The sequence below is a fragment of the Cupressus sempervirens genome, chromosome 3 (assembly GCF_028749045.1).
Source record: "Cupressus sempervirens isolate cs-2001-9-10 chromosome 3, ASM2874904v1, whole genome shotgun sequence".
NCBI lineage: Eukaryota > Viridiplantae > Streptophyta > Pinopsida > Cupressales > Cupressaceae > Cupressus > Cupressus sempervirens.
In genome coordinates, this window is record NC_143120.1 from 522,547,750 (window position 1) to 522,561,627 (window position 13,878).

General features: G+C 37.6%; 2 protein-coding genes across 3 annotated transcripts in view; one reads left to right on the forward strand and one right to left on the reverse strand.

Annotated features, from left to right (window-relative positions):
• LOC149567475 (DExH-box ATP-dependent RNA helicase DExH3-like) overlaps nt 1–13,878 on the forward strand; it is a 190,867-nt gene that overhangs the window by 40,240 nt on the left and 136,749 nt on the right. For both annotated transcript variants that reach the window (XM_089820666.1, XM_089820667.1), the window contains exons 2-5: nt 9,853–10,007; nt 10,141–10,228; nt 10,350–10,598; nt 12,052–12,147. In XM_089820666.1, the coding sequence (XP_089676792.1) occupies nt 9,853–10,007; nt 10,141–10,228; nt 10,350–10,598; nt 12,052–12,147 (588 nt within the window). The remainder of the gene's footprint in view (nt 1–9,852; nt 10,008–10,140; nt 10,229–10,349; nt 10,599–12,051; nt 12,148–13,878) is intronic.
• On the reverse strand, nt 259–4,607 carry LOC149567476 (uncharacterized). Its single transcript, XM_089823381.1, has 6 exons — nt 3,062–4,607; nt 2,794–2,946; nt 2,252–2,652; nt 1,709–2,114; nt 502–520; nt 259–415 (listed from the first exon to the last, which is right to left on the reverse strand). The coding sequence occupies exons 1-6, from the start codon at nt 3,123–3,125 to the stop codon at nt 259–261; spliced, it is 1,200 nt and encodes a 399-aa protein (XP_089679507.1). The 5' UTR covers nt 3,126–4,607.

Sequence of the window (13,878 nt, forward strand, 5' to 3'; positions counted from 1 at the left end):
ACATTGCAGCTCTGGAACAGCTCATATTCCTCCATCTGCCAGTGGAAAAGGCTGCTCATCGAATCCAAATCATCATCCGTTGATCCTCCTTCTAGTCGTAGGACTCCTTCTTGATCTAGTTCCATTCGCTGCCTCCCTTCATCCTCTTCTTCGGAATCTGATGATAGAGCTTCTTCCCCCACCATTTGTGTGTGTAAATCAATGATGAATTTTCGCCCTTTGCTTTCGAGTGATAGTGTATTCTTCTTCCAGTCATGTTTAACTTTGGCTTGTATGAGCCATCCTCGGCCCAAAATGGTGTCGTATCCTTTCCTCTTCAGCGAAATGATGACGAAGTCCAACAGGAACGACTGTGTTCCAATAGTCACGGGCTGTGCCATTAGGACTCCCAATGGTTTGATTCCGTGTTGGTTCGCTATTAGCAATTGGAATGTAGGTGGCCACAACGTCGGTTGTCCCAACTTCTTCCAGGTATCCTCCAATAACACATTGACACCGGACCTTCCATCTACAATCGTGTCTGTCAGAACCAAAGAAACGTGAATCGGAATCGGATCGGAATCGGCAAGGCTGAATCGAATCGTGAATCGGCAATGAATCGGCGATGAATCGGCAAATTTGAAAAAACCCTTTAAATTTAAAGATTTTAACAATTTAAAACTTATTTCATGCACCTTTTATTGAATATAACTTAAGCACACTATAACATCATCAAATAGAAGTTAAAACTTAACATACATACACATGGAACATAAAATCCATCACATACGTAACTATGTTATCTAAAATGTAAATTGTAGGCTAGTTGAAGTAAATAGAAATCAAATGATCATAATGATTTAAATCATAGAATGTATGTAAGATGATCCATAAGACATCAAATCATAAATTTATGTAAGAATCTAAGATGAAGATCCATGAAAGTTTGAAACATATGTCTATCAATGATTCAGTATCAATATCTGTAAACAAAATATAAAAACAACGCTCCAGCTCAAGCCTCAGGCTCATAGTCATCATCATCCTCAACATCATCCTCAAGCTCGGCTACAGCCTCAGCCTCAGCCTCTGAGTATCCAGTTTGCCTAGTAGCAAGGCGTCTAATGTAGGTCCTAGAGGACTGTCGAGCCATATCTCCTGCATATAAGATGGGCTAACGAATGTCGCTAGGGCCTGTGTTTGTGCGTGCACGTGTGTGTCTACAATGCCTGAAGAACGTGCTCTAGCTGCCTCAGCCTCTATATCCACCTGGTCAATCCACGCACGGTCTTCCTCAGTGAAGACTGGATCTACAACCTCTGTGAGTCACTCTGATTCTGGATCAATCTCCTCCAGAATGATCGGAGAGGAGTCAGTGCCCAAAATCTGTTTGATCCTAAGACAGAGGTTGTAATGAACGAAGACAAGATCATTCAACCTCTGCACTGTCAACCTATTTCTCCTCTTCGAGTGGATGTGCTTGAACATGGACCAACTGCGCTCACATCTAGAAGCGCTGCTTGGCTGACTCAGAATACGAATGGCAATTTTTTGAAGTTTTGGGGTTGTGGCCCCAAACATTTGCCACCATTTATCTGAAATAAGGGAAAATAAAAATAATTAGTCTCATTTACAAATTACAAATTACAAGTTAACTCTAAAATTACATAATCAACTTTAAGTTTAGAATCTAGATTCATGAACATTGAATATATTATTTAATTTTTACCTGGCTGTATTGTTTCCCGAGCATCTATGGCTACCCTGCTAGAGAAAAGTGGCCCTTCTTTATTATTGAACTTATCAAGCTCAATAATTGCAGCACTGCTATCCTCATTAGTACTCAACCTCTGGATCACTGTATATAATCCGGTGAGAACCTCCTCATCCGCCTTGAAGTCAGGACGGAAACGAAATGCCGAATTCAAAAAGTAAGCTGCTGCATGGATGGGTCTGTGGAGCTGATTTTGCCATCTCCTATCAATGATGTCCCAAATAGGGGCATACTTCTCCTGCACTCCTGCATACTGAGCTCTAATGGCCTCCTTGGCCCTATCCATGCCCTCATATATGTAGCCCATAGAGGGCTTCTCCCCATCAGCAGTTCGTAGGAGAGATACAAGGGGCTCAGTGGCCTACATATAAAGTAAAACAAAAATTTTAGTCAAAACTTAAACATAGAATAATTCAATAATATAACTTAAGATAAAACTAAATCATTAAACAATTAGTAAACTGTAAAATATTAAATGTTAAATTGCAATAAAATTACCTTAAGGATTTCTCTAGCAGGTTTCCAAAAACCATCATCATCAAATATGCAATCCACCACATCTATCCTTGCAGTGGTCGTAGCATAGGAAGATGAAATCCACTCCCGCCCAACAAACATGCTCCTCAAATCATCCCTTGATGTCAACAAGGACTGCAAGGTGATGAAATTCGAGGCAAACCTCGTGATCCCTGGACGAGCTAACTCTTTGTCTCCTGTGTACTTCCTCATTGTGCTAAGGACAAATGAATGATTATAAATAAACTTGCATATGTTTTTTGCCCTTTCCACACATGACTTGACCCACTTAAGTTTGCCAATTTCCTCCAACATGAGGTCAAGGCAGTGTGCTGCACAAGGGGACCAAAATATGGTGGGGTGCCTCTCCATCAAAAGTTTGCCTACAACAATTTGAAGATAATTAGAAATTCAAATTTCAAACATGTTAGAACTTAGGAAACTTAAAAATTCTAAGTTAGAATTAGAAAAAGTTCAAAATTCAAATAAATTTATTTTCAAAACTTAAAAAGTTAAAAGTTTACTTGCAGCAACATAACTTGCTGCATTATCCGTCACCACTTGCACCACATGTTGTTCCCCCACCTCTGCCATAACTTCCTCAATAACCTCACATAAGTATGTGGCGTTTTTTACATGAGCAGAAGCATCAATGGATTTGAGGAACATGGTATATCCTACAAGTAACAAAACAACGAATTATAATTACTATTAGCAATCAACAAATCAAAATTTGAAATAGTCAATCACGATTCAAAATTATGTATGTAGGAAAGTAGAATGATCAATCACCTCCACAGGATACAAGAAAATTGAGGAGTGTTCTTCCCCTCCTATCTGTCCAACCATCAGTCATGATGGTGCAACCCTTTTCAATCTACTCCTTTCGGTTGTCCTCAAGCTCATGCCTCATATCCTCAACCATTTCCTCCAGGAGGTATCCACTCAACTCAGCCTCAGTTGGGGCTTTAAACCCCGGACCACAAATGGTAACTGCATCTATCATGTTCTGCCAATAAGGAGTCCTGTCACAAATAGATAATGATATTGATTAGAAATTTAGATGTCAAAAACTAAAATCATAAAACAAGTAGATATAATTAAAGTTTCTCTTTTACTTTTAACTTTAACTTTGAAGATAACAAAGAAAAAAGAATCAATTACTTGGCTGCAATAAATGGAATGTTGCAAAAGTACAAGAATTTGCAAATCTCTTTTCTGGCAGCATCATGAATTTCCTTGTTCAAACCCATGCTCTCAAGCGTGGGTTGGGAGTCAGGAGTAGTGCGGGGCACAAAGTAACTATCCATTCTGTTTTTTCGCACTCTAGGCCGCAATAGGTTGGTGTTGGACTCTGTCTCAGTATGAGACCGACTACCACTAACACTCACATGAGCACTAGCACTAGGATGAAAAGGAGCCTAGAAGAACCCTCTCCAACACAACCTACGGATGCGGAAGCTGATGCAGATGTAGATGCGGTTGCGGATGTGGGAGCACGGGAGCCAATACCTCTTAACCCTTCAAGTTGCATTTTCTTAGTCAACTTGTCTTGTTCAATTTTTTCTAATGCCACTAAACAAGAGTGTTTTGCCTCAGCGGTTTGATGAGTGCAAACTGTGACATCATGGCCAGGTATGCCAGCAATGTGGTATTTCAATCTATAGATACCTCTCGAATTTATTTTTTCTTTGCAAAATATACATTTTGTTTGATATTTGGTTTTCCCAGGAAACTCTTCATTATATTTCCAGCATTTATCTTTTTTACCCATTGTGGAAATTGGAAAATGAAAGCAAAGGGCTTCTGCAATAAAAAAATTCATGTAAAAAATCAAAGTTTGCAACTAATAAACAAAAACTACAAAACAACAAACCCTAGTTTGCAATTTAGTAAAAATAAAAAAACATTCAAGATTTGCAAATGAACACTAAAAAAATTTAACAAAAAATGCATACTACACTAACATGCAAAAAAAAACCAACACTTACCTCTTGCAAATGAGTTGAGGAGTGTTGATATTGACTCCTTAATGCTCCCAATGCAATTTATGGCCTCCCCAAATGGACTTCTGATCTCTTTGGTGCTCTTCCTTCTTGCCGGTTGGAAACCTATGGATTCTCTTTTCTCTTCTTCTCTCTCACTCTTCCTCTCTTCTACTCATACTAAGCAAATAGAAGGCTCTTTAGGGTTATAACAAAGAGGAAAGTCAACTTAGAAAGCAAATAAAACATGTGTTTTTTTTTAAAAATTGAACTTTTTATCCTTGCTGCCGCGGCCGATTTTTGGAGATTCACAATGGCGATTTTGGCGATTTTTGCCATGAATCGCCGATTTTGGCGATTCAGGCGATTCACAGGAAAAAATCGCCACCAGCGATTTTCGATTCCAAAAAAATCGGGAGCCATGAATCTTATCGCGATTTCGGCGATTTCATGGCGATTTTTGGAACTATGGTCAGAACAGTCCCCAGAATTCCCATCTCGACGACTGCGGGATGCCCTTCGGATGAAAGGGCTAGCAGCATTGGATCCTCTGCACTTGCGCCACTTTCTGTCTCCCTTGCCTGTTCTGTTGGTAATTTATCCGTTGGGGCGATGTTTGTGAGTGCCAATCGGAGTTGAAGCATTGTGAGCAGCAGATCGTTTATTTTGATAGGTACCTTGGTTTGTAATATTTGGCGTATGATGTTTTGTTCCGCGCAGTTCCTTGCTGAGGTACCGGTAGTGTCCTTTAGGTGTGCTTTCTCCGCCAGCATTGCTTTTTGAATTTTCGCCTATGCTTCCTCCAGTCTCTTCTTTTCTTTTGTTGGGTCGAGGCAGAGTTTTGCTTGTTTCTGTGTGATTGCCAAAACCTCCTTTTCGTCTGTCTTGATGGTGATCAAATTCACTCCTGATTTTGGGCACTTAGCATCTTCATGATCTCCAGGACCGCACCATCTGCATAACAACTTTGATGTGTTTTCCGTTGTACAGTCTCGGGCAAAGTGGCCCCACAAATTGCATGCGTAGCATTGTACCATCGGGCGGCCTTTCGCATTATATTGAATTCGGCTGCGGCTGCCATTATTATTGTTAGCATTGTTGTTTTGACCTCGCCTATTATTTTTGTACCCTCCTGACATGGCACCCTCATTACTGGTGTTTTCACTCCCTCTTGCCGCAGAAGCCTCTTGTGTGAGAAGTACTTGCTGAGGTCCTTTTGTTTTCATGTTGAAGGGGCATTCTTTTAAGGAATGTCCCATAATTTGACAGATCTCGCAGAATTGGTTCTTTGGACAGGATCCCTTTGTGTGACCTTCTGTCTTACATTCCGTGCACCAGAGGTCGTTTCCCTTCGTCTCCTTCTGTATATTCCTAAATTCTTTCATCATTTGGATCATATCCTTCTGGAGGGCTCAGACCTTCTTGCTGCCCTTTTCGTCATCACTGCTCTCTTCTTCTGAAGATGCTTCATCATCTGACTCGGATGAGCTATTCTTCTTTTTTCTTTTTTGCTCACTTTCTAAGTCATCGCCCGATTGTATGCTTCAGTGTATGATGATGGTGGCACGATCCTCATCTTCTTCCATAATTTTGGGCGTAGTCCTTCAATGAATCATCTCTTTTGCAACCCATCCGTCGGCTTGCTTTCCATCTTGTTTATTAAGTCTTTTGATTTTCTGGCATATACTCAAACTGTTTCATTTCTCCCTTGCTTCGTGTTGTATATCTCTGCTACGATCTCATTATCGTCGCGCAACAGTTGAAATTCGGTTGTAAACTCCTTTTTAACTTTGTCCCAAGTAGTTAATTTTCGGGGATCCGTATTGGCGAACCAATCAATTGCTACCCCCCTTAGGGTTGCTGAAAATTGTCAGACCCATTCATTTGTATCTGTTATGCCATTCACCCTCCAAATTGTTTCGGATTAGATCGGTTATTCCATCACCATCGAACTTTGGCAACTTTTCCTTCGGTCCAGCCATTACTATTCGAGTTGGAGGTACTTGTTGTGTACCCGTGTTGTTCTGCACACCCGTGTTGTTGTTCTGAACTCTTGTGCTATTTTGCACACCTGCACTATTATGAACACTTGCGCTGTTCTGAACACCTGCGTTGTTCTGAACACCTGCGCTGCTCTGCACACTTGCGTTGTTTGCAACAGTCATTTTATTTTCGATAGTCGTGCTATTTGGTGAAGAAGTGTTTTCGTCAAGCGAAGCTATCCGTTCTGGAAGTGTATCTCAGACGAAGAGTTCACTCCATGCTCATGCTCTTCGGCACTCCGACCCGTGCGAGTTAATACCCTTCTGTCTGGATTCTCTTCGCTCGGTGTATGCAGGTTCAAAAACTCCTCCCTTGCTTCTTCCACCAAATCCAACCGTTGTCAAGTCTCTTCCAACAATTCTTCAGTGCTTTGGTGTCCATCGGCAATTTGCTGAAACCTTCGTTTGCGTTCGGCCTGTTGTGCCAAAATTAAATTCCCTTGTGCTGTGCGTATGTCATCTTTTTCCTTCAGCTTGTTCTTATTTTTGTTCAACTGATTCGGCATCAGTCTTCATTCCTTTGCCTTTATTCCAGGTCCATTGGGCAACGGCGCCAAATGTTTACCGCACGGGGTAAATAGATTAATGCATACAAACAATGAACAAGAACAACAGTACTCCTTTTATTATTTGCATATGCCAAAGATACTACACAATGCTTATGATGATGATTACAATGATCCTGAAGGGTGAATATATACTTTCCGAAGAACTTTCCCGACCCGAAGGGGTCTGTTGGCTACATGACAATTACCGAAGGGCCTGTTGGCTACATAATAAGAACCTTCCCGAAGGGGCCCGTCGGCTACCTAATATTTACCAACGACAACATATTCTTGTCTATTGTCTACATGCATTAGTAAACTGTTTACCCGATACGGTAAACAGTAACCTCTGGAAATAGGTCAAACTTGATGTTTGAAACTCTAGTGTTTCATTTTGGTACGTTGAATAGTGCTACAAATTGCTGGTTTTTTTTGTTCAATGATTGAATTTGTGTTTGGAAGTAATGTCAAAGTGTTCCAGATCGATGCAGTACAATGCTGCAATCTGAAAGAGAAACCTGCAAAAATATTGATTTTGTGCTTGACAATGTTCAAGTTGGGAAGGAAGTTAGTAGGATTTGCTTTTTTCTTCCCTTATAACACTGATCAATTCCATGCTGGAGGAGGTAAGATGGATCTTTTCATTGCAAGGTCAATTTTTGTTCTCTGTCTAAGATGGCAGCATCAAGTCTCCAGTGTGTGGGACTCTTCTTGTGATCAAATGCAAAATGTTTTAAGCTGTCCAGAATACTATCTTGACCTTATTCAATCCAATTTAAGTTAGGTTGTAATATTGGAACTTGAAGGTTTTGAGAGTCATGTGCATGAGATTTGGAATTTCGACAGCACATGCCCTGTGGTAGTCACCAAAAACTGTTGGTCTTTTCATTTTTCACTTTCATGACAACACAAATTAGAACAGTGGATGAGGAAATTCTCTCTTCAAATTTGTAAGGGAATCTTCTTGATTTAATCTACTTTAAAATCTAAAACAAAAACAAACCTGCTAATATGAACATAGCGTAATCTGTTCTTTGGGGCTTTGCATAAGGATAAAATAAATAATCAAACTTGACCTATCTGTTTTTGACATTATAGGATAGAGCATGAGACTTCGGAGAATTCATATTTCACCAATGAATTTTCTCAATTTATGAGAGCTAAAACGTAAACAAAGAGGAATGTAGGATTATAGGAAATGAACTTAGAATAGGATGTACAATAGGTTATAGAGGCTGTACAATGCTTTTTATAGGCCAGGTAGGAAAACTTATAGATCATACTTTATATTGTGGAGACCACCTTTTTTTTTTCCATTTCTTTCCTATCTGTATAGTAAATTTTCCTCTTCTATAAATTTTCAGTGTTGTTGATTTGACTTGAATACTTTTTTTGTATGCTCAAGGTTAACTATTCTACTCTTAAGAGTTCTGAGACATATCATTAATAATTTTGCATTCTTACACTAATTTCAAATTTTGATACCTCTGCTAGAATTGTCATCTTCTGCAAACTGTGGATTGGCCTTTCTCACACAAACTATCCATTTTTCACAAGTTGTTTTTCATTGGTTGCTTATTGTAACAAAATCCTTGTCTATCTTCATTGATCCCTGTAGCTTCAACAAAATACCAATTTGACGAATATGCTTGATAATGCTCCATTTGCCAATGAAGTAGGCCTTAGAGAATTTGTTTCATCCTTCAAACATGACTATAACGCCCAAATTCCTTCATCATTTGGTTCCATTGAACTGAACCTTGATGCTTTGTTCATTCTTCTCTGGAGTACGGATCTGATGAATTTGAGGAAGCTGCTACTTGATTTTTCAAATCTTTATATATTTCTGACACTTGCTCCCAATGAAGATTGTATTCCTTTTCTTGTTGTGATCGACCAGCCCCAGCCCAACAGTCTATTGTATGTTTTATCCCTAAATGAAACGATCCTAAATTTCAATATAAATGCCTGGGTTCCAATAATTACCCTTTGTCCCATTGAAACCCTAGGCACCTTAGTACCATGTTGATTTGCACACACCAATTGAAAAGTTGGGGGCCAAATGGTCGGCTTGCCCAAAATTGTCAAAGTGTCTTTTGGAAGTATGTTCACACCAAACCCACCATCAACAATTTTACTGGTGAGATTTGTTCCAAGGATCTCCCTATTTACCACCACTTGTTTCTTTTTTGTGTTGCCGTTAACGCACGGGAATTAATTACTTGGTAGCTGACAATGTCGCTAGATTCTGATTGGGTTGTAGGCCATTTCATTTTTCCTTGATACAGTATTATTCATAACATTTTGCAGTTCAGGTACACTTTGGAATAAATCTACTACTTGGTACGGTAGCTTGAAGTACTTGCCATTCAATATTTTTCTCTGATTGTAATTGAATTATTACCACACTTGAGTTTGCATTTGAGTGGTTTTGTTCATTTTCCATAATCATTTCCCCTTTGGTTTTTGCTTTACAAAACCTTTCTTGTTTTGTACATGAATCCAAATATACATTACACACACAAAAATGACACACACACACACACACACACACACACAATGCGCACAAATGTCTATGAATCTGCCCAAACTTGATGCTGGTAATGCTGTTTGAGAGCACATTATTACAGACTCCTAGCTAGCATGAGTAGTAGGTAATTCCCAGCTTGTTTACATCCAACCTGTCTTGTTTAGTTTCACCTCTTTTATTTTCTGTTTGGAAAGGCTTTGGTTATTTCTATTCGTGGTTGGAAATCAGGGGGTTGATAATCAGTGTGGAACAGGAAGTAAAGTAAATATTTGAAGAAAATTTGAGACTTGAAGGAAGGGTTAACTTCGTCCATGTCAAATCGATTCTGGATGACTGTAGAGACTATGCATGACATATTTTGGCTGCTATTATACACTATTTTGTCTGTCCCTTATCCACAATGTTTGTCATGTTTAGACAGAATTAGGAATACATAGGCTTGATTACTGAATTCTGACATATTTCTTGCCTTCAAGAACAGGCTTGTTCTTCAGTTGCTAATATTGATGAATGGAAATGGAAACTTAGCTTGCTTCTTCATAACAAGCAAGAGAAGGAGATAGTTTCCAAGGATGAAAAGGATAGACGTGATTTTGAGCAAATTGCATCCCTTGCAAGAAGAATGGGGCTCTTTAGGTATCTGAAATATTATTTTTATTCCTTTCTCACTTTTTTTGTCCCTCTGCACTATTTACTAATCCATTTATGTTGCCAAGAGAACTTTTAATTTTTAGATTAACCCTGATTTTGAAGCTTTTGCTGATTCCAGTGAGCGATATGGAAAGGTGGTGGTGGCAAGCAAGGTCCCTTTGCCCACCTACAGGCCTGATCTAGATGACAGGCGCCCACAGCGAGAGGTCTCATTCAACTTAATAATCAAAACTTTGTACCAGGGAAATGCTTATTACATTGTTTTTCAGTTAAGCTTTTGTGATCAATTTATACTAAAATGATGGGAAAACATATTCTGATGTTAAGGTTTCTATTCCTCTTGGGCTTCAAAGACGAGTGGAGAGTCTTCTTCAAGAATATCTTGATCGAACTCAAATGAATGAATCAGGCTTTTTGGGTGATTGTTCTCTTGATGGAGGTGATACTGTCAGTGAAAGATTAAATGAAGATTCACATATAGAACAAACCGAAGCTCAAACACTTGATAGAACAGTCTTAGAAAAGATACTCCAGCGTCAAAGTTGGAGGATTCGTAGTCTTCAGCATTCCTGGCAGGTCTAAAGTTCATTGTCTCAAAAATAAAGACAAAATAGTGTACTTTTCCATTTTTGGTGTTGTTTCCACAATTTTGCTTTTACTATTTTATTAAAAAAAGCATACAATAACTCATGCTCTTTTATTGTCAATAATATTATAAAGCAAGGTTTATCCTTTTTTGATTGCCAGACTATGTCTATTGCATTTTACTTTTTTCACTTTTGTCACAAAATGGTTTCTGCCTCATTAGATTTACGTAGGCCAAGTTTGTGCACATTTTCCTTTACCTTTTTAGTATTTTGACCTGTGAACAATTCAAATAAAGATCACCGTGTTCTCTAGTTTTGTAGCAAAGAGAAGAAAGAGAGAATTTTTGCTGCTGTGTATTTATTAAGTAAAGAAATTTTTTATTTAACGTTAACACAGGATTCCAAAAATCAATTAAAAGGGACCCCAACACTGAGATCCATAATCTTCATCATAATTGCTTTTCAATGCTAGGATTTGGTTCTTGACTGTCAAATTTTGGTCCCTATTTGTGATTAAGTGGAAATACATTGTTTGGTAAATGATCTGAGAGGAGTTCCGCACCAAGAGTTTGCAAGATTTGATTTTAGAGTAGTGTGACCTTGTTTTTAATCTTGTCAGTTGGATTTTGGAACTCATCTCTTGGATGGATCTTTCTATGACCATCTTCTTTATGATGCATGAATGATTGTTTGATGGCCAAAGTGATTATGAATTTGGTTTCAAATGAATGTATTATTGAGTGTTTGATCCTTTTTTTACTGTAATGAAAAATTTCTATGCCAATTGTTTTAGAAGAGCTTTATTGGTGATGCTTTATCCTGGTGTATCCTATTATGTTCTGCCTGAACTTTCTTTAGTAACAGAAGTTTAGTGTCTGATTGAATTCCTAGGAAATATGGGATCGCCGATGACTGACTATGTGAATTCTGGAGTTTTTCTGTCACTGTTCTGGCACAAAAATATTATATGCACAATAACTTGGTGAAAAACCAACTGAAGTAAATGAGAGTTTAAGGTTTATGATAAATAGTTCTTAACCTCTGATACTATATTGAAGATTCGATGAGAACTAATTGTCAATTCATAGGCATTTGGATCACTACTGTCATGCAAACCAAGATGTCAACATGCAGTAAATTCTTATGAAAGAGGTTCCCTTGGCATTGGATAGAACCTAAATGATTACCCAAATATGGATCCATTTTAAAAATAGATTTATATGAGCATGGCCATTTCTTTTAATACAGCATCTTTCAATAAGCTTTGCATCTCTTCTTTTAAGATGAGTTTTGCCTTAACATTTAAAAAATTTGAGTGAACTGATTTGGTCTGCATATGCTATATGTTTTAGAAATGCTACATTTTGTTACAATTGAAAAGGTGGATCTGATGTTATGAGTTGAGTTCGTCTGACAAAATTTCTCTTGCATTGATTGTGCAGGAATCACCAGAAGGACAAAAAATGCTGTCTTTCCGTAGATCTCTTCCTGCTTACAAGGAAAAAGATTCATTACTTTCAGCAATTGCAAGGAATCAGGTATATCAAGAAGTACAGAATTGCTGATTTGAATTTTTGGCTATATGGTCATATCTCAGCTCTGTTATTACAAACAACAAACTTTACCCTTTTGTTTATGTGCTGTCTTTATTTTCCACTGTCTGCATTATTTTCTTGTAAATCCTGACAGTGTTTTGCAAAGTTATAGCCTAACACATGTTCTGGTGTTGTTTTTCCGCTGTCTTTATCCCCTTAAATAGTTCTTCACTTTCAGACCTGTTCCTTTTTATCTTTTTTTATGTTTTATAACAAATTTGAAGTTATCTTGAAGAAATTATCCTTGAATACATTCCTTCCGATTGACTACCAAGCTATCCTTTCTTACTAGGCATCAAGCGTGTAAGCCTAATTAATAGTTTTGTTATAATTTTGTTAGAATTTTCTATTTAATTTGCTGCGACCCTTAGTTGCAGCTTTTGACTACACCGTCTATTAGTTTAATTTGTAGTTTTGTTATAATTTTATTATAAATATCTATTAAGGTTGTTAAGAGCTTATTGTAATATATATATTAATTTAAATTTAAATGAATGAATATATATATGTTTAAACATGAAAAATATAAATGTTGATGATATATGTATTTTAAATATAAGAAAAAATGTAAATGATATAATATAAGTATGTATATTTCTTTCTTCATTTATTATGGGTTATTACACATTGGTAGATTAGAAGTAGTAGTTTGGATTCTTGAACTCATGCATTTGCACTTTATTTCAAGTCATTGTTAGAAGTAGTTGAAGTACTTACATTACCAAATCATTTGCATTAAGAAAGTTGGTAGATCCTTCACAAATGAATGTGTCAATTCTGAAAATGATGCCAATGTCTGCAAGCATGATTGGGGCACTTTCCAGTAAAAAACGTGCTCAATTCCTTCAACTGCTGCCCTGTAAATGAATGCCACAGCCTCTAAATGACCTGCAGCTATCTGAAAATACCAAATGTAGTCCATAATGGTTGCAATTTGCAATAAAATCAAATCCTTTGCCCTCCAAACGGTTCTGAGATTAATTGGGGGTGCTAATAGTCATTTTTCTGGTATCAATGAAAGCAATCTTGGCCTTTGAATGAAGCCAAAGCATTTGCAAAATTCTCTGGTATATTGCAACAAATTCAAGGTGCTATAGCAGTGAAGTATCTACAATTCCCCAAGCTGATAATCTGAAACCCTTGTTTCAATTCCTTCTCCACACCAGCGAAAGCAAATAGAAAAGTCATGAACATTTTAAATCCCAAATACAATTTGGGCCTGAAGCTTCATGCTTACACTCCATATAACTTATCATATGGGCTTTTGTTGTAAGTTTGAAATATAATTTCTTTATTATATTTCCCTTCATTAGATGCACAACAAAAAATAATGTAAAGTCTATTTTTTTTTGATAAGAGGCTGAAGCCAAGGTTAATTATTATTATTTGTTAAGCTCGAGTAGACTCAAACCCAAGACCTCCTAGATAAGATGCTCACAATTTACTGTTGTGCTGTAGGCTCTTGCCTAATGTCCTTTAACATTATTCTTAATACACACTTTATAATTTGACTTTATAATCATTGAATAATTCCCTTTTAATAATAAGGTCAAATGACATTTAATGATGTGCACTTTTTTATTTTTTATTTTTATTGTTAGGGTATCCTTGCAGCTCAAACCCAATAGGTTCCCTTTACGAAGTGAGTTTGTGGCAAAACTAATCCTTGAGGCC